This window comes from Panthera uncia, chromosome B4 (genome assembly GCF_023721935.1).
Source record: "Panthera uncia isolate 11264 chromosome B4, Puncia_PCG_1.0, whole genome shotgun sequence".
Classification (NCBI taxonomy): domain Eukaryota; kingdom Metazoa; phylum Chordata; class Mammalia; order Carnivora; family Felidae; genus Panthera; species Panthera uncia.
This window is the reverse complement of record NC_064809.1, coordinates 41,121,817-41,143,458: the sequence shown is the minus strand read 5'-3', so window position 1 is coordinate 41,143,458 and position 21,642 is coordinate 41,121,817. Positions and strand designations below refer to the sequence as shown.

At 37.9% G+C, this 21,642-nt stretch overlaps 1 protein-coding gene across 1 annotated transcript; it reads right to left on the bottom strand.

Moving 5' to 3' along the window:
• Positions 1-12,526: 12,526 nt before the first annotated feature.
• LOC125918806 (uncharacterized) lies at positions 12,527-13,864 on the bottom strand. Its single transcript, XM_049625032.1, has 2 exons — positions 13,749-13,864; positions 12,527-13,435 (listed from the first exon to the last, which is right to left on the bottom strand). Exon 2 carries the CDS (start codon positions 13,425-13,427, stop codon positions 12,708-12,710), a length of 720 nt encoding a protein of 239 aa, XP_049480989.1. The 5' UTR covers positions 13,428-13,435; positions 13,749-13,864; the 3' UTR covers positions 12,527-12,707.
• Positions 13,865-21,642: the final 7,778 nt, after the last annotated feature.

Below are 21,642 nucleotides of genomic sequence, written 5' to 3'. Positions count from 1 at the left end.
AAGAGAACTTTGCACATTCCTTCCATTTGACATTTTGTAAGAGTATACTATATTTATATACTATATATGTACACACTGTATATATATAATATAATGTATATATAAAATGTATATATATAGTGTGTGTATATATAGTGTGTATATATAGTGTGTATATATATGTGTATATACACACATATATATATATATACACACATATATATATATATCATAAAGGCTGTTTCTCTATAGTATAGCATGAACTGCAGATGTAGAAAGTTATAGAATTTCATTAATTATCCTAATACTTTAAAACACCATTTTTTACCAAACACATCCTAGAGCTTTAACTGACAATTTATACTAACCAAACTTAATTGTCAAGTTAGCACCCTAGGTTTAAAAACTTGAAGAATGTATATAAATATTTTTTTAAAAATGTTTTTTAATGTTTATTTATTTTTGAGGGAGAGAGAGACAGAGCACGAGTGGGGAAGGAGCAGAGAGAGAGGGAGACACAGAATCCGAAACAGGCTCCAGGCTCTGAGCTGTCAGCACAGAGCCTGACGCGGGATTTGAACCCACAAACCGTGAGATCATGACCTGAGCCGAAGCCGGACGCCCAACCGACTGAGCCACCCAGGCGCCCCTGTATATAAAGATCTTTTAAGTGTAAACACAATGGTAAAATTGATCACAATTTCATAAAAATATTAAGTATCTTATTGCTTATGTGTTTAGGCATACTGCCTTCATCCAAAAAGGTTTGTTTTGTTTTGGTTTGGTTTCAGGAGTAGTCTTAATGATCATCACTTACATATAATACCTAGTGCTCATCCCAACAACTGACCTCCTTCATGCCCATCACACATTTAGCCCACCCCCCGCCCCCCCACCTCTCATCCAGCAACCTCAGTTTGTTCTCTGCATTTAAGAGTCTCTTATGGCTTGCCTCCCTCTATGTTTTTCTCTTGTTTTATTTTCAAAGAAAAAAAAAATGGAAGGAAAACTTCCAAATTCACCTTATGAGACCAGCATTACCTTGATTCCAAAACCAGGCAAAGACTCCACTAAAAAGGAGAATTACAGACCAATTTCCCTGTTGAACATGGATGCAAAAATTTTCCACAAGATACTAGCAAGCCAAATCCAACAAGAATTATTAACCACGGTCAAGTGGGATTTATTCCTGAGCTGCAGGGGTGGTTCAATATTTGCAAATCAATCAATGTGATGCACTACATTAATAAAAGGAAGGATAAGCACCACATCATCCTCTCAATACATGCAGAAAAAGCATTTGTCAAAATAGAGCATCCTTTCTTGGTAAAAATCCTCAAAGGAGTAGGGATAGAATGAACATAGCTCAACATCATAAAGGCCATATATGAAAGACCCACAGCTAATATCATCCTCAATGGGGAAACATTCCCCCTAAGGTAAGAAACACTACAGGGATGTTCACTCTCACCACGGTTGTTCAACATAGTACTGGAAGTCCTAGCCTCAGGAATCAGACAACGAAACAAAATAAAACGCATACAAATCAGCAAGGAACAAATCAAACTTTCACTCTTCGTAGACGACATGATACTCTATGTGGAAAACCCAAAAGACTCCACCAAAAAACTGATAGAACTGTTATATGAGTTCAACACAGTTGCAGGATAGAAAATGAACGTATAGAAATTGGTCGCATGTCTATACACCAATAACGAAGGGGCAGAAAGTGAAATCAAGGAATCAATTCCATTTGCAATTGCACAACAAACCATAAGATAACTAGGAATAAATCTAACCAAAGAGGTAAAATATCCGTACATTGAAAACTATAGAACGCTTATGAAAGAGATCGAAGACACACAAAAAAGGAAAAACATTCCATGCTCATGGATTAGAAAAATAAATATCGTTAAGATACTACCCAAAGCAATCTATGCATTTAATGCAATCCCTATCAAAATATCACCAACATTCTACACAGAGCTAGAATGAATAATTCTAACATTTGTATGGGACCAAAAAAGTCCTTGAATAGCCCAAGTCATGTTGTAAAAGAAAAGCAAACCTGGAGGCATCACAATTCCAGACTGTAAGCTGTATTACAAAGCTGTAGTCATCAAGACAGTATGGTCCTGGCAAAAGAACAGACACATAGGTCAATGGAACAGACTAGAGAATGCAGAAATGGACTCACAAACTTACAGCCAACTAATCTTTGACAAAGCAGAAAAAATATCTAATGGAAAAAAAGACGGTCTTTGCAGCACATGGTGTTCTGAAAACTGAACGGCGACATGCAGAAGAATGAACCTGGACCATTTTTTACATCATACACAAAAATAAATTCAAAATGGATGAAACCACCAAAATCCTATAGGAGAAAATAGGCAACAACCTCTTTGACCTCAGCCACGGCAACTTTTTATAGACACGTCTCCGGAGGCAAGAGAAACAAAAGCAAACATGAACTATTGGGACCTCATCAAGATTAAAAGCTTCTGTGCAGTGAAGGAAAGAGTCAGCGAAACTAAAAGGCAACTGACAGAATGGGAGAAGATATTTGCAAATGACATATCTGCTAAAGGCTTAATCTCCAAAATCTATAAAGAACTTACCAAACTCAACACCCAAAAACCAAAAAATTCAGTGAAGAAATGGGAAGAAGACATGAATAGACACTTTTCCAAAGAAGACAGTAAGATGGCAAACAGACACATGAAAAGATGCTAAACATCACTCATCATCAGGGAAATACAAATCAAAGCCACAATGAGACACCACCTCAAACCTGTCAGAATGGCCAAAAATTAACAACAGATGTTGGCGAGGATGCGGAGAAAGGGGAACACTTTTCCACTGTTGGTGGGAATGCAAACTGGTGCAGCCATTCTGGGAAGCAGTGTGGAGGTTCCTCAAAAAATTGAAAATAGAACTACCCTATGAACCAGCAATTTCTCTACTAGGTATTTATCCCAACGTTAAAAAAATGCTGATTTGAAGGGGAACATGCACCCCAACCTTTATAGCAGTGCTATCAACAATAGCTAAATTATAGAAAGAGCCCAAATGTCTATCCACTGATGAATGGATAAAGAAGATGTGGTATATATGTACAATGGAATATTATTCAGCAATCAAAAGAATAAAATCTTGCCATTTGCAACAATGTGGATGGAACTAGAGTGTATTATAATAAGCTAAATAAGTCAGTCAGAGAAAGACAAATAGGATATGATTTCCCTTATATGTGGAATTTAAGAGGCAAAACAGATGAACATAGGGGAAGGGAAGGATTTACTTCTTCTTCTTTTTTTTTTTTTTTAGATTTATTTATTTTTGTTAGAGAGAGACAGAGCACAAGTGGGGTTGGGGAAGAGAGAGAAGGAGACACAGAATCTGAAGCAGGCTCCAGGCTCTGAGCTGTCAGCACAGAGCCCGATGCAGGGCTCAAACTCACAAACCGCGAGATCATGACCCTAGCCAAAGTCGATGTTCAACCGACTGAGCCACCCCCGCGCCCCAGGATTTACTTCTTTTTTAAGGCTGAATTCCATTGTGTGTATATATCACACTTTCTTTAGCCATTCATCCATTGATGAACACCTGGGTTCTTTCCATATATTGACTATTGTGAATAATGCTGCTACGAGTATGGGGGTGCAGATATCTTTAAGATCCCGATTTCAATTCTTTGGGATACACACCCCGAAGTGGGTTGCAGGAGCACATGGTAGTTTTGTTTTTAGTGTTCTTAGAAATCTCCATATTTTTTTCCATAAGGGCTATATCAATTTACATTCCCACCAAAAGCGTACGAGTGTTCCAATTTCTCCAAACTTGTCTTCATTAAGAAGACCCATCCTAATGGGTGCAAGAAGCAGGAGGGGAAGTTTAGGATACATCTCCGCAAACTAGGAGTTAGCCCTTGCCCAGACCACTTCTATGTGCATTGCCATCTACCACCATCAAGTTTTAGTCACTTGAGTCTGTGGCGTCTGGGAGTCAACAAGTCACTGAGCAAGTCGTTGAGTGAACCCTTAGATGATCTCAGACTGAACTTGTTATGTGGGATAAATTTTTTTTTTTAGAGGAATGATTTTTTTAAATGTGTGTTTATTTTTGAGAGAGAGAGAGAGAGAGAAAGAGAGAGAGAGGAAACGGCAGAGAGAGGGGGGGAGAGAGAGAATCCCAAGCAGGCTCTGCGCTTGTCAGCACAGTCCTGTGAACCACGAGACCGTGACCTGAGCCGAAATTAAGAGTCGGATGCTTAACTGACTGAACCACTCAGGCACCCCATGTATTCTAACAGCTAAAACAAGGCAACAGATACTTGTATATTTAATTTTCAACCCAATTTTGTAAAAGATATACTTTTTACTCCCCTCTTGCCCTGTCTTTCTTTCTTTCTTTCTTTCTTTCTTTCTTTCTTTCTTTCTTTCTTTTTTTACCAATAAGGGTACTGGGGCTGAAAGATTAAAAATTAATTTACTTAATTTAAACAGCTGGTGTAAACCGGGATTCAAAGGACAGCAGTCTCTTAAACAGCATACCGTGCTACCCTCTGTCAATGTCCTCCATCCATAGACTACCACAAACATACTTGAAGTTAAAGAAAGTGCGTTTATTTTTCTTGGCAGTGAGCAGAAATGCACTCCATGGGGAATCTTGTGGTGCTTCCTACAGATATATTAGAAATGATTTGTTATAAGATTTGAGCTTGTGTTGGGTGACTTGCGGGGGAGTTTAAGGAGGCAGGGCTTGGATTGGATGCTGTCAGGAAATGAAGATAATTGTATGACTGGGTATTTTCACAAATCTTTTCTGGAAGAAAGGCAAACTAGGAACAGGCTAAGACTTTATTTAGTAAAGAAGAAACAGTCATTCCTATTGGCCAGAATAGAGGACGCATGGTCATTTTTGTGGTTTGAACAGTGTTTATACTTTTGTTGCGTGTTCCTGATTGTGGAATGGTCTTGTTTTCATCTCGATCCGTCATGGTCACGTAGAGCGGCCTTATCGAGTGTCAGCGTTTTGTGAAATTTCTTATGTTCGACAGGAGAAAGCCAAGGCTGAGCTGTTGAGTATCAGGCCAGCTCCCAGGTGTCACGGGCTGCTTTTCTCTTTCTCATTTCTTTATCTATTTTCATCGACTATCGTTTTTCTCAAGATGAATACTTCAAGCGATTTAATTACCGTTATAAGGTGTTTTTAAAAATTTGTTTTGTTTTACCGCTTTCACACTTTTGGCGAACATCTTTCTAAAGATGTGATTTATTTTCATTCTTCTTTTTTTTAATGTTTATTTTTGTGAGAGAGAGACAGAGCATGAGCAGGGGGAGGGGTAGAGAGAGAGGAGACAGAATCAGGCTTTAGAGACAGAAGCAGACTTTAGGCTCTGAGCTGTCAGCACAGAGCCTGATGCGGGGCTCAAACTCATGAACAGCAAGATCAAGACCTGAGGTGAAGTCGGACACTGACAGAGCCACCCAGGTGTCCCTCATTCTTTCTTAATCGGAATATACTGAAGATAACTGATTATGTTTTAACCACTCAAGAGTCATCATTATAAATGACCTTGACTGTACACCATTGGACCTATAGTGAAATGGGATGTTGACCTGTTTGCTCCTTCACTATTTGATTTCAGATTGAAACAGTTGTATCTTTTGATATATCACTATTGATGGCTTTCTTTTTTTTTTTTTAATTTTTTTTTCAACATTTATTTATTTTTGAGACAGAGAGAGACAGAGCATGAACAGGGGAGGGGCAGAGAGAGAGGGAGACACAGAATCTGAAACAGGCTCCAGGCTCTGAGCGGTCAACACAGAGCCCAACGCGGGCTCAAACTCACGGGCAGTGAGATCATGACCTGAGCCGAAGTTGGACACTTAACCGACCAAGCCACCCAGGCGCCCCTTGATGGCTTTCTTTTCATTGGTATCACTCCTCGGAGTTTTTCCTCCCTTAAACATCTTCAGACTTGCTATATCTAATCTCTGTGAAGATTTGAAAATGATATGGCCAATGACATCTAAAGGTAACATTATACCTGATTAGAGACCACAAATAAATAAAGTTCGTGGGGCTTGTTAGATTGAAAATAGTAATGTGGGGGCACCTGAGTGGCTCAGTAGGTTAAGTTTCTGACCGGCTAAAGGTGATGATCTCATGGTTCCTGAGTTCGAGCCCTGTGTCGGGCTCTGTGCTGACACCACGGAGCCTAAAGCCTGCTTCTAGTTCTGTGTCTCCCTCTCTCCCTGCCCCTTCCCTGGCTCACTCTCTGTCTGTCTCTCTCTCTCAAAAATAAATAGACATTAAAAAAAAAAAAAAAGAAAATAGTTATGTGGTTGGAGCGTGGCACTCTGGATATCAGAGCCATGCTGGGCACTACCTTTCTGAAGTAAGATTCTGATGAAAACATTGTTTGTAGTGGTGAGTCCATGGATCAAACCAAGCCAAAGGAGGATTTACCCCAGGAAGCCAGTGACGGTGTAGGTGAGACGGAACCAGAAGTAGGGGAGCCACAAATCCAGAGAAAGCAGGATATTGCTGAGAAAATGGAGCTCTACCCAAAGGTCAAGGCGTGAAGCGGTGGTGGAAATAAGATGATGAACACAAGTGGGGAGAGTTAGAAGCCAGACAGGATCACATGTAAGGATCAGGTATAGGAAACCTGAATAGTTAGGAACTTACACTTGGTGCATGGTCAGTCGTGCCTGCTCTACCCTTTCACTTGGAATTTGGAACACACTTTGGGTCAAATACAAAAGCAAATTTTGTTGGTTATGAGAAGCAGGAATCATTATAAGTCATGGAAGACAAGCTAGGTAAGCCAAAGGCTTTCCCTTGACTTTGTCGTCCACAGTTGGTCAGGAAGAAGATTGGTGAAGACAAGTTGAAAAAAGTGAAGGTAGAAGTTTACTGCCCAGGGAGTTTTATCCTTTTGTTGAATTTCCCCCCAAAATGTTTAATATTTTCTGCCAAACAGCAGTAGAAAGAGAGACAGTACAGTGCAGTGGCCGAAAGCTACGCATCCAGCGTAAGGGGACCTGGGTCCAAATTTAGTTTCTCACATTTTAGCTGTATAAACTCAGCAAATTGCTCACACAGGATTGAGAAGACAGAAATGGGCCTATCCAAATATAGTCAATTGGTCTTTGAAGAATCAGCGAACTCAGTGCAATGAAGAAATGATAGGCATTTCAACAAGTATTTGTTTTTTTCATATGTAAAAAAAAAACAAACCAAACAATAGCATAGCTCTACAGATTTTACGCCTTCTCCCCAAATTAACTCAAAATACATCTTATGCCTACATCTAAATCTACGTCTCTAAAACGTCCAAAAGAAAACATAGTAAAAAATCTAAGTGATCTTGAGTTTGGCATTGAGATTTGGGTACAACTCCAAAAACACAACCCACGAAAGAAAAAAAAATTAATGTTGGGCTTTATCGAAAATAAAAATGTCTGTTCCATGAAAGGCACTGTTAGGGGAAGGAGGAGACAGTATTTTTCAGTGACTCAAATGTAGCTTCTTTTTTGGAATTCCAAACTTCTTCACAAATACGTTCTCTGCCCCATCTTCTTATAAAATCAGTGTCTATCTAGGACTGTTGCGTGTGGTTGTGAAGGCTGATTTTTGCACAGTCACCACATCCCTATATCCTGTGCTGGGCTGCATCCCGCAGGATACACACACAGGTGTTGTGTGGACCAGCAGCTTCCTGCCTCTATCTCAAGGATAATTATTTCCTCTGCAACTTGCTCTCTTTAATGGACAGTGACCGTTATCCATGCTTCCTGTTTCATGGTTGCTTATGGAAGAACATTTCAGAAACCTGAGGCTCCCCAACTTGCCTCCAAATATGGGACGGTATACTCCAGTTTGCCTACAACAGTCCCTGTTTGCACCTGTTGCTGCTATGTAATTATTCTCAGTGTTCCTTTTCACTGTCTGTAGTAGGCTGAATGATTGCTCCCAAAACATATACACATCCTGTTCTCTGGGCCCTCTGAAGGTTACCTCACATGGCAAAAAAGGTCTTTGCAGATGGGATTTTTTTTTTTAAGTCTATCTATTTATTTTTGAGAAAAAAAGTGTGAGAAGGGGAGGGGCAGAGAGAGAGAGAATCCCAAGCAGGCTCTACACTGTCACTGCAGAGCCCAACATGGGGCTCAAACTCACGAACATTGAGATCATGACCTGAGCTAACACCAAGAGTCGGAGGCTTAACTGACTGAACCACCTGGGCGCCCCTTCAGATGGGATTAAGTTAAAGATTTTGAGATGTGGAGACTATCCTGATTATTTGGGTGAGCCCTAAATGCAATCAGAAATGCAAAGAATGCATTTGACAAATTTTAACATACATAAATAATAAAAATCTTCAGAAAATAAGAATAGAAAGGGACTTTCTTAATCTAAGGAAAGGTCATCTACAAATACATCTACAGCAACCCTATACTTAAAGGTGAAAGAATTAATAACTATTTTTAAAATTGTTTAATGTTTATTTATTTTTGAGAAAGAGAGAGAGCACCATGGAGGGGCAGATACAGAGACACAAAATTCCCAGCAGGCTCAGGCTCTGAGCTGTCAGCACAAAGCCCAACGCAGGACTTGAACTCATGAGCCATGAGATCGTGACTTGAGCCGAAATCAGATGCTTAACCGACTGAGCCACCCAGGTGCCTGCCCCTAACTACTTTTTAAATTGGAAAGAAAACAATGATGTCTGATGTCACCACTCCTACCCAACATTAGAGTGGAATACCTACCCAGTGCAATAAAGCAAGAGTAAGAAATATGAAGCATATATATTAGAAAGGAAAACCTAAAATTTTCTCTATTTGCAGACAACTTTATTGCCTGCACAGAAAACAATAAGGAATTAAAAAAAAAGTTTCTAGAACTTATACATGCATTTAGTAAAGTCACAGAATATAATGTTGACATACAAAATCCTGCATACATACATATACAATAAAGAGTTAGAAATAAAATAATTTTAAAGTACCATTTATAACAGCACCAGGAAAAATAAAGTATGTAGGTAAAAATATAACAAAATATGTTCAAGATCTTCATGTTAAAAACTACAAAACATGAATCAAAAAGAGATTTAAAAAAAGAAGACCTAAATAAGTGGAGAGAGAAATTGTGTTCATAAATTGGAAGAGTGAATATGGTCAAGATGTCAATTTGGCACAAATTATTCAGTAGATTCGAAATAGGCTCAAAATCTAAGACAGCAACAAGTGCATTCGAAAATTCATATGGGAAGGCAGAGTAATTAGACTAGCCAAAAAATTGTTGAAAAATAAGAACAGGGGCACCTGGGTGGCTCAGTCGGTTAAGCGTCCGACTTCGGCTCAGGTCATGATCTCACGGTCTGTGAGTTCAAGCCCCGCGTCAGGCTCTGTGCTGACTGCTCAGAGCCTGGAGCCTGTTTCAGATTCTGTGTCTTCCTCTCTCTCTGACCCTCCCCCATTCATGCTCTGTCTCTTTCTGTCTCAAAAATAAATAAACGTTAAAAAAAATAAATAAATAAGAACAAATTTGGATGATGCACAGAACCCGATTTTAAGGCTAATTTTAAGTCTATGGTAATGAAGAATGTATAGGAATGGTGAAAAGCCCAACAGAGACTATGGAACAGAGTAGAGAGTGCAGAAATACGCCTCACAAATATGGTCAGCTATTCTTCACAGAGACACAATAACCCTTCAATAAAGAAAAGATACCCTCTTCAACAAATAGTGTAAAAAAATGGAATCAGTGTTTAAAAAGGAAGCTCTTCCCATGCCTTTTGTAGAGCGTAACTCAAATCCAATTATTGATCTACCTGTAAATTGTGGAACTAGAAAACTTTTTGGAAAAAATCATAGAAACCATTGCAACTTTGAGTTAGGCAAAGGATTCTTAGATACAATAAATCCTAACAGAAAAATTTCATGAACTTCACTTTATCAAAACTGAAAGTTTTTGCTCTGTGAAACACACCATTGAAAGAATGCCAAGACCAACCACAGATTGAGAGAAAATATTTGCAAATTATGTAATTTGACAAAGAACTTGTATCCAGAATATATACAGAATTCTCAAAGCTCAGTAATAATCACACAATCAATCCAATAAAAATGGGAAAAAGATTTGGACAGTTGGATATATAAGCCCTTCTAAGATTTCTTTATATGATATACTGGTATTTCTAACAGTACTTTATGGGCCACAGTAATATTTCATTTAATAATTTTTTAACGTTGATTTTATTTATTTTGAGAGAGAGGGAGAGAGAGACAAAGCAATTAAGTGGGGGAGGGGCAGAGAGAGACAGAGGGAGAGAGAGAACCCCAAACTCCACACCATCAGCACAGAGCTTGATATAGGGCTCGAACTCATGAACTGTGAGATCGTGACCTGAGCCAAAATCAAGAGTCTGATGCTTAACCGACTGAGCCCCCCAGGTGCCCCTGTTTCATTTAAGAATTTTATCTGCAAATAGTTATTTAATGTATACAATGTGTTTTAACCTTATGTGTAAGTTAGGAAGCAAATCAGACATATTGTCTGTCACGAAAAGGTTGTATCTTGGTGATAAAGGCAAAAAGCCACTCATGGCTACAAGTGTCAGGATTAGGTAAGAACACAGAATCACAGAATGAGTTCTCTTCACTCAGACTTGGAAGAGCCAGGAAGTCCTCCTGCAGGGGGTGACATCTACGCTGAACTAGCAGAAGTTAGGTAGATTCAGAGAATGGGAATCAGGGTTGTTGTGAAAATGGTCACAGTTGGAAAGCAGAGCTTGAGTGAAGTCTGAGAAGTCAAAAAGAGCATTGCATCATAAGGCACTCTAACACCTGGATGGAGTGTGAAGTGTGGATGTGTTGGGAGGTCATGGTCAAAAACAAGACTGGATTGCTAAATAGGAAGCTAACAAAGTAGAGTTTTGGAAAAAAAAAAAAATTATGAATTTAAACTTTTGGACCGCCTGGGTGGCTCAGTCAGTTAAGTGTCCGACTTTGGTGTTGGCTCAGGTCACGATCTCAGGTTCTTGAGTTCAAGTCTCACATTTGGCTCTCTGCTGTCAGCGCAGAGCCGGCTTTGGATTCTCTGTCCCCCTGTCTCTCTGTCCTTCCCTCTCTCGTGCTCCTTCTCTCTCTCTCTCACTCTCTCTCGAAAAATAAATAAACATCAAAAAAAAAAGAGTTTAAGATTTTTCTTAGGACAATGAGGAATCAAAGCATGGAAATGGCAACGGTATTGGGAGGTGGTCAACATAAGACAGCTATTATTGAGATCCAAGTGGGATATAATCATGTAATAGTAAAGAGTGAGAGTGATGATGGAGAAAATTGGACAGATATTACCTACACATGCCAAATGAATGGCATGATAGGTATTTAATTTCTGTTGAGAAGATGATATAGATATATTTGAAATGGGCCATGGAGATCATTTGGCTTGTGCCTTGTCTTCCTGTGTCAGAAATTATAGACGTCTGGGATCACCTAAAGCGTAATCTACAGGTAGCATAACAAGAGGAGCTTGAGGGGAGGGGCACACCAATCACCAGACATTCATCCTGCAAGTTCACTTGACTCTGGATGGAGTTCAAACTGAGATCCATTAACAGGGATTCTCAGGCTTCCATTCTAGTACTGCATGCCCATGCCTGACTCTATAAATACATCTATCCACACAATAGCATCTAATCTCGTCTTCTAAGTTGCTGTTTATTTTGTGGTGAGCACCTGGGTTCATAAGGAACAACTTTCCTTGCTCACTAAAGATCCGTAGGCTATTTCCGCAGCCCCCAAATGTATCCATACCCCCACTAACAGCAGCAGTGCCTGCATTTATAACTTAAATCTACCAACGGAGGATCTTCAATTGTTCTATGAAGAATTCGCTTCTCAAATGTAATCACCTCTACATAAATTGGTGCAGCTTGCTGAAACTAAGCTAGTAGTTGGTAATGACGAAATAAAGTGCCAAAGGGAAATAGATGCCGTTCAAGTACAGAAATACATGTGCTGCTTCTGTTTCCTTTCTCTCCCTTTCCTTAATACACATCTGAAGCTAAATCATCTACTTTGAAGCTCTGAGGACATACTGTTTCCTTTTTTTCTTATTCATTTATGTTTTCTATTTTTGCAACATATTTGGTATTAACCTTCCTTGAAACATCTGCACTGAAGTCTTACTCAAGTAGGAAATCCCAGAAGATACTGATTGAAGAACGCTGTACGTAGTAGATACGATTCTAAATATACTAAAGAAGCTATGACGTTTGGTTATCTGTAGTTTTCCACTGTGTCCCTCCCTCTAAAATTCTCATTATGTAAATCCCCTTAATCTCAATCTGAAGTTACTAACCAACAAAATGGAAAAGAATAGCCCTTAAAATTTCACTGTGATCGCATATCAAAACTGGTAGGGTGGAATGCTCTCTCAGTCCTCCCTTTATAATCCTCTGAAAATGATTCTAATTTTTTCTTTAGGAAAAATTGATTACCCCAAAGAGAAGAAAGCAGGCTTGTCGTATCCAAGTTTTATTTTCCTAAGACCAGCAGGTCCTGGGGACTGTGAAAGAAGGATGAAGTATGTATTCTTCCAGAATGAGACTGCTACAGGCCTCCTTTGCAATCATTCCACGTTTTGTAATCAGTGATAATCATCAGGGCTACTCTGAGGATGTCATAGAGCCTCTGTGTTCCTCAGAGAAACTTAAGTCCCATGGCTAGGTATGTGTTAATGGTGTACAGGAAGAACATAATACAAAACATCATGATGACCACGGAGTATGTAGCCAGAATTATAATGGACATCATCTTTTCCTGTGTCCCCAATAGCACACATTCATAGGGCCCATGACACATGGGGGTACTGCACCAAATGGGGGTTTTAATCAGTGGTAGGTGATAGTGAATAAGAATGGCCAAGAAGATCACCTGTATAGACAACTGTATCAGAAAGTAGACAAGATACATTGCCAACAGGGGCTTTTCCTGGGATAAGTCAAAAATTTCATCTTCATTTGCCTTCACGTACTCCGTGTTGCCGTGAGTGTCGCCAGGCTTCTTTCCTAAAGATTCCTTCCTAAATATCTTGGTCAGTTTACGCACACTCTGACAGACCAAAAACTCCATCACAAAAAAGATGGTGGAAAAGGCAAAGCCAACCGTATACCAAACTCCTAACACAGGCCTAGTGAAGTGATTCTCGTAGCATTCTGCTAGACAGACTTTGGAGATGTTTCCGTGGCACTGGAAGTCTTGGAACAGACGAAGCCAGGTGATTTGCACCACATACACAACTGAAACGTAAAGAAAAGTAATGCTGAACCAGAGTGACCGCCCTATGTAGAAGTTTGTGGGGTCTTTGCTCATCTTCAGTATGACAGGCGCCATACCCCAAAGTTTAGTAGTCTCAGCCATCTTGGAATCTAGGAAGACAAAAGCAAAGTAGGGAGGAAGAATGACTGTAGTTTTGCCCCTTTTAGCCCAGTTTGCCCGTTTGTGCCATCTCTGCTATTCTCTTATTAGGTGGTCTCTGTGAGGGAACTCAATTGTCTCAGGTGAGAGAACAACTCCGAAGAGAGTTTAGGAGAGGGTTCAAAAAAAAAAAATATATGCCCACTTACTAATATTTCCTGTTCTTTCATTTGCTAACCCCTTCTGATTTTTCCTTGCCCATCTCTCTTCCCAACCCCATTTCATTTCCCAACCTCTTCCCACAGGTTATTAAGTTCTCTATACCACTATCCCTTTTGCTCTCAGCACACACTCTGTGTCGTTTCCTTCTTTTTATAATCTGCGTGCCAACCTGTGTCAGTCAACCCACTCTGATCAACAGTATAGTTCCAACTGTCATAGAACTCCCACAGGTGTCTGAATATGAGTGCTGAAAGGTAAGTCTTCAGCGCTTCTCCCTGAGATGTACCTATCTGATAGATTAACTGAATTGACTAGTGTCAGTTGAGGTCAACTTTCCCGTTACCAGTTTCAAAATCTGCTTCTGATTAACCAGTCGAGATGCAGGGATTGCCTTTTACTGAGGGAGCGTGTAAATTTCTTACTTGCGCTGTATTCGGCTGCTCATCACTTTGAGCGGACTCTGAGCACCAAACACAGTCCTGAGCATAGAAAAACGAATGAGGTAGTTCTTGCCTTTAATTACTTATCTGATTTGCATTTCCTTGGTGATTAGTGATATGAAGCAGATGCTTCAATAACAAAACAGAAATTAAAAAGAATTACAGATCTGATGGTGTGAGGAGCGCTTTTCCTCCAATAAGTTTATTGTGACCTCTGTGCTTTCTGTAATTCGCTATCCCTCCTATGAACTGGAAAGAGATTTTCAGAGCAAATTCTTACAGTTACTGGAAAGTCAAGCCATGCTTGAAAACGCCATGCTTAATCCTTGCCCTGGGACTCTCTGAGAAAACTCTCACACGGAGAAGGGACAGGCTTGCCTCAACTTTCTCTATGGGGATTTTCTAGGGAGCCTGAAGCCACACCTGATGGATTGGTGGTTCTGGCTGCTGCCCAACTTAGGAGAAGGGGATGTGTTGACTTTAAAATTGGAGGAGGGGTGGGATACATTCAGACTGAAGTATTCCCAGTCTTCTCTCCTAACTTTTTAGGTCTCTTAAAATTATGTTTGTAGTTTCTGGAGTAGATTTTCAGTACACTTTGAAGTAAAATTTTTGAAGGGCAAACATACACAAAAAAGCACGCAAGTCACATTGTTCAGTCCTATGCATTTCACAGAAGGGACGCACTCAAGTGATTGTCATTTAGATCGAGAAAAGAACATACCAACATCCCCAAAGCCCCATTTGTACGCTCATTTAGTTACCATTCTCCATTGTGTAAACAATATCTGAACATCTAACAATATAATTTGTTTGCTCTGGAAATGTATATCAATGAATCATAAATTATGTAATCTTTTGTGCCTGGAATTTTTTGTTTGTTTTATATATTGTTTGTGAGATCCATTTATAATATTGTTGAGTGTAGTTGTGGTTCTTTTCTTCTCTTTGCTATAGTTCCACTGTGTGAATATACCATATTTTATGTATTCATTTTATTTTATTTATTTTTATTTATTTATGTTTTTAATTTATTCATTTTAATGCTGGTGATTTTAAAGTTGGGGCTTTTACAAATGGTGCCTTTATAACTATTCCATGCATGTATTTTGATATATTAGTTACACCTCCACAGCAGGAGAGATTTCCTCTGCATATTCACCAACACTTTGCATTGTCAGTTGGTTTTCATTTTAGTTTTTTTTTTTTTTGTGATAATTTTTTAATTTATTTTGAGACAGAGAGCATGAGCAGAGGAGGGAGAGAGAGAGAGAGAGAGAGAGAGAGAGAGAGAGAGAGGGAAAGAATCCTAAGCGGACTCCTGTCAGTGCAGAGCTTGATGCGGGGCTCGAACTCACGAACCATGAGATCATGATCCCAGCTGAAGTCACACGCTTAACTGACTGAGCTACCCAGGCGCCCCAGGTGTTTTTCATTTGACCTATTCTGCTATGTAGCTGTATTCCATATAGATTTAATTTGCATTTCCTCCATGATTAGTGAAATTGAGCAATGCTCATTGGCTATTTGAATATTGTGTTTTGTGAAGTACTTGTGCAAGTCTTTTGCCCATTTTTCTTTAATAAGTTGTATGTCTTTTTCTTATTGAACTTAGGAGTCCTTTATGTGTTCTGGATATGAGTCCTTGATAGATGTGTGAATTGTAAATATCTTCTCTCACTCTGAGGGATGCCTTTCCATCCTCTTAATAGCATCATTTAATTAACAGAAGTTTTTCATATTAATATTGTTGAAACCTATGTTTATTTCCTTTCAAGTTAGTGATGTGTGTGTCCTATTTAAGTAACAACTTACTCCAATATCATGAAAATGTTGTTTTCTACTGAAAACTTTATTGTTTTAACATTTAAAAAATATCTTGGGGGCACCTGAGTGGCTCAGTCGGTTAAGCATCCAACTTTGGCTCAGGTCACGATCTTACAGTTTGTGAATTTGAGCCCCGCCTTGGGCTCTATGCTGACAGCTCAGAGCCTACAGCCTACTTCGGATTCTGTGTTTCCCTCTCTCTCTGCCTCTCCCCGGCTCATGCTCTCTCTCTCTCAAAAATAGGTAAACATTAAAAAAAAATTTTTAAATGTCTTGTACTAAGATATAATACAGTAAAATTCTCTCCCTTTTAGGCTGTACTTCTGCAAGTGTTTACAAAAGCATATAGTTGTGTAACCACCATGAAAATCAAGAGGCAGAACTGTTTCACTACACCCACTGAGCCACCCAGGTGCTCCTATGGGGTTTTTTAAATTAATGAAATATCCTTTAATGTCTCTTTGAATATCTCACTTTTAGTTATTTTATATACCTTGTACATTTTCTAAAAATGTTTCCTTAGGTATAAGATGTTTCATTTGCTGTGTTTATTGTCTCTCTCTCATAATATTTATTTTCTTCAGACACTTTGCGCTTTTTGGCCCTGCAATAATTTTCCTGTTAAAGTCTTTTGGGCTTCCTAGAATTTCTATTTGTGAATCTGACTTTAGGACATGAATGTTATTACCCTGCCCATTGCCCTTGGATTTCTTCCTGTGCTAAATTTGAAGTATTCTTGGAGCTACAACTCATATGTCTCAATAGTATTATATATGGTATTAAATATGCATTTGGAGGGTTGATATACTTATTTCATATTATTCTGTATGTTATCTCTCTCCAAGAATTGTATACGCATCTGGTCTATTGAGTTTTCACCTACTGAATTTAAGCACAGTTACAGGTTTTTAGGAAATACTTTCCTTGTCATTCTGAAAGTTTTTATGCAAAAGGAGTTTTTATGCAAATGGAGGTCAGCAACATTCTTCTGCTATATTGGAATCATACAGAAGCTTCCCAGTGATGGGGCACCTGGATGGCTCAGTCAGTTAAGCATTCCACTTTGGCTTAGGTCGTGATCACACGGTTCAAGTGTTCGAGTCCCATGTCGGGCTCTGTGCTGACAGTTGAGAGACTGGAGCCTGCTTCAGATTCTGTGTGTGTCTCTCTCTGCCCCTCCCTGCTCACACCCTGTCTCTCTCTCCCTCAAAAATAAATTTTTAAAAAATATCAGTAAAAAAAAAGAAGCTTCTCAATGAAAAACAAGGAGATAATCCCTGCATTTTGGCATGACAGTTTTATATCCTCCTTCTCCCACTGTTGATCACTGCCTCATTTTGGGAATTTGTGTCAATAACAGAAAGTAAGCTACTGTTTCTCTGTGTTCTCATCTCAAACCCTCTCTTTTCCCTTTATTCTACCACATATTTTAAAGTTGTCTCTGGTAAAATAAATAAATAAATAAATAAATAAATAAATAGTTTCTGGTATATTTCTTTATGGTAATCATTAAGTTTCAAAGACCTAGACTGTTTCAATTATAGATGTTTGGTGAAGTTCCTCAATAAACTAATAAGAAGAAACAGAAACCCTGTTTATGGCTTTTTTTTTTTTCACTTTCTCAAGAGACAGAGAAAAGTTATAGAAAATTATTAAATTTAGGATTAAGTGATAATAGATCTCTTTTTATAGGAGACTGCAGAAATCATTCCTTTGATGCTATGTAAATGGGATTGTTTCTTAAGTTTGTTTTTGGATTTTTTCACCATTAATATAGAGAAATTCAACAGATTTTTAAAATTTTTTTATTTAAATTCCAGTTAGTTGATGGGATAAAGAAGATGTGGTGTATACATATGTATATGTATGTATGCATCTTGGCTTCTCTCTCTCTTTTTTCTCCTTTGCTTATTTGTGTCTTAAATTCCACATGTGAGTAAAATCATATGGTTATTTGTCTTTCTCTGACTAACTTATTTCACTTATTATTATACCCACTAGATTCATCCATGTTGTTGCGAATGGCAAGATTTCATTCTTTTTTTTATGGCTGAGTAACATTCCATTGTATGTATATAACACCTCTTCTTTATCCGTTCATCATTCAATGGGCTTTTGGGCTTTTTCCAGAATTTGGCTATTGTAAATAATGCTGCAATAAACATAGGAGTGCATATACCTTTTGAAATTAGTGTTTTTGTATTCTTTTGGGTAAAGACCCAATAGTGCAATTGCTGGGTCGTAGGGTAGTTCTATTTTTAATTTTTCAAAGAACCTCCATAGTGTTTTCCACAGTGGCTGCACCAGTCTGCATTCCCACCAACAGCGCACAAAGGTTTCCTTTTCTCTATATCCTCACCAACACTTCTTGTTTCTTGTGTTTTTTATTTTGGCCATTCTGACAGGTGTGAGGTGATATCCCATTGTAGCCTTGATTTGTAGTTCCCTGATGATCAGTGATGTTAAGCATCTTTACATGTCTGTTTGCCATCTGTATGTCTGATTTTTGTGTGCTGATTTTGTATCCTGCAACATTACAAATTTTTTTATTAGCTGAAATAGGTGGGTTTTATTTTGGTGTATTCATTAAGATTTTCTACATATAAAATCATGTTATCTGAAAATAGAGGTAGTTTCACTCTTTTGTTTCTGAATTAGATGTCTTTATTTCCTTTTTATTGAGTAATTAATTGTTCTCGCTGGAAATTCTAGTAAAATGCTGAATAGAAAGGGTGAAAGCAGACATCCAAGACATAATCATAAGTATAATCTGTTAATGTAATACCTCCCATACAATGTGCTCTATTACACTGATTTACTTTCTTATTTTGAACCACACTTACATTCCTGGAATAAACACCACTTGGTCATAACGTATAACACTTTTAATATGCTATTAGATTCAATCTGCTAGTGTTTTACAAAGGACTTTTGCATCTATATTCATAAGAGATGTTAGTCTACAGATGGTGTTAATTCTTCTTTAAACGTTTGATAGAATTCACCAATGAAGCCATCTGGTCTTGGCCCTTTTATTTGTTGACAAGTTTTGATTATTGATTAAATCTCTTTACTTGTTATAAATATATTCAAATTTTCTGTTTGTTTTTTAGTCAGCTTTTTTTTTTTTTTTGGTTTATGTGTTTCTAGAACTTTGTCTATTTTATCTAGGTTATATAATTTGCTAGAGTACAGTTGTTCATGGCACTCTATTTTAATTAGTTTTATTCCTATCAGGTTATTAGTAATATTCCTATTTTTATTTCCTTTTTTTTAAATGTCTATTTGTTTACTTTGAGAAAGAGAGAGAGAGAGAGCAGGGGAGGGGCAGAGAGAGAGGGAGAGAGAATCCCAAGCAGTTTGCACACTGTCAGCACAGAGCCCAACACGGGGCTTGATGTCATGAATGTGAGATCGTGACTTGAGCTGAAATCAAGAGTTGGACACTTCACCAGCTGAGCCACCCAGTTTCCCCCTTACTTTCCTTTCTAATTTTAGTAATTTGGGTCTTCTCTCTTTTTTTAAGTCTAGCTATAAACATTTAATTTTGTTGATATTCTCAAGGAAACAAATTTTTGTTTCATTAATTTTATTGTTTTTCTTTGTAAAAACCATTTTATTGAGGTCTAACTGATGTACAAAAAGTTGTACATATTTAGTGTATACAACTCAATGAGTTGGAGATAAGTCCATGTCCATAAAAACACCACACCATATACCCATAAAATCACTACAACCTATGCTATAAATCTATCCATTCCCTCCAAAAGTTTTTCTTCATCCTCTTTTATTTCTTGTGATAAGGACACTTAACATCTTCCCTTAACACAATATTATTTACTATAGGATTTTCTTTATTTAAGGCTGAATAATATTATACTGTATGAATATACTACATTTTCTTCATTCATTTGTCAGTGGATATTTAGGTTGCTTCATTTCCTTTGGGTATATTTCCAGAAGTGAGATTAATGGATCATATTTTTAATTAAAAAAAAAGTTTATCGATTTATTTTGAGAGGAGGGAGGTACAGAGAGAAGGAACGAGGGAGAAAATCCCAAGCAGGCCTGCGCTGACCTGGGGCTTGATCTCACAAACCATAAGATCATGACCTGAGCTGAAACCAAGAGTCAGACGCCTAACCGACTTTACATTGTTTTTCATAGTGGCCACATCAATTTATATTCCTACCAACAGTGTACAATGTTCCCTCTCCTCCATATCAACACTTTTCATCTTTTGTTTTTTGATAATAGCCACTCTACAGGTATGAAGTGATCATTATGGTTTTCATTTACATTTTTCTGATGATAGGTAATGTTGAGAACATTTTCATATACCTCTCAGCCACTTGTATGGGTTTTTTTTGAAAATGTTTATTCAATTCCTTTGCTTATAAGAAATCTCTTGAGTTATAAGAGCTGTCTCTCTATTTTACACATACAACTCTATCGGATATATGCCTTGTAAATATTTTCTCCCATTCTGTCGGTTGCCTTTTCATTTTGTGCAGAAGCTTTTTAGTTCAATGTAATCCCACTTGTCCATTTTTTATTTTGTTCTCTATGGTTTTGGTCATATTGCCAAGGCCAAAGTCAAGATTTTTTTCTCTGCTTTCTTTCAGAAGTTTTTATGGTTTAGGTCTTACCCTTAAATTTTTAATCCATTTTGAGTTAATTTTTGAAAGTGGTGTAAAATAGGGTTCAATCTCATTCTTTTGCACATGGATGTCTAGTTTTCCCAACACCATTAGTTGAAGAGTTTTCCATGTGTATTCTTGGCATCCTTGTCAAAGATCAGTTGACTGTAAATGTGTTGATTCATTTCTGTGCTCTTTACTCTGTTCTATTGCTCTGTGTGTCTATTTTTCAGTATCATACTGTTTTGATTACTGTAGCTTTGTAACATATTTTGAAATCAGAGAGAATGAGGCCCTCAGCTTTGTTCTTCTTTCTCAATATGGTATGGCTACTTGGAGTCTTTTTGGTCCTAAATGAATTTTAAGATTCTGTTGTCATTTCTGTAAAAATTGTCATTGGAATTTTGATAGGCATTGTATTGAATCTATAGATGACTTTGGGTACTAGAAACATTTTAACAATGCTAATCTTCCAATTCATGAACACAGGATGTCTTTTCATTTATTTGTGACTACTGAAATTGTTTCATCAAAGTTTTATAATTTTAGGTGTATATGTCATTCACCACCACTGTTGAGTTTATTCTTAAGTATTTTAGTCTATTTGGTGTTAATGTAAATTGAATTGTTTTTTAAATTTCTTTCTAGAAAGTTCATTGTTAGTAAATAAAAAACTCTACTGACTTTTTAATGTTGGTTTTGTCTCTGCAACTTTCCTGAATTTGTTTATTCATTCTAACAAGTTTTTTTGTGAAGTCTTTAAGATTTTCTATATATAACATTATGTCTTCTGCAAACAGGTAATTTTACTTCTTTATGATTTCTATGTGTTTTCTTTCTTTATTCTTCTTTTTTTCCTAATTGCTCTGACTAGGACTACAGTACTTTGTTGAATAGAAGTGGTGAAAATGAGGGGCATTTGGGTGGTTCAGTCGGTTAAGTGTCCAACTTTGGCTCAGGTCATGACCTCACTGCTCATGAATTCAAGCCCCACATCGGACTCTATGCTGACAGCTCAGCACCGAACCTGGAGCCTGCTTCAGATTCTGTGTCTCCCTCTCTCTCTGCCCCTCCCCTGCTCATGCTCTG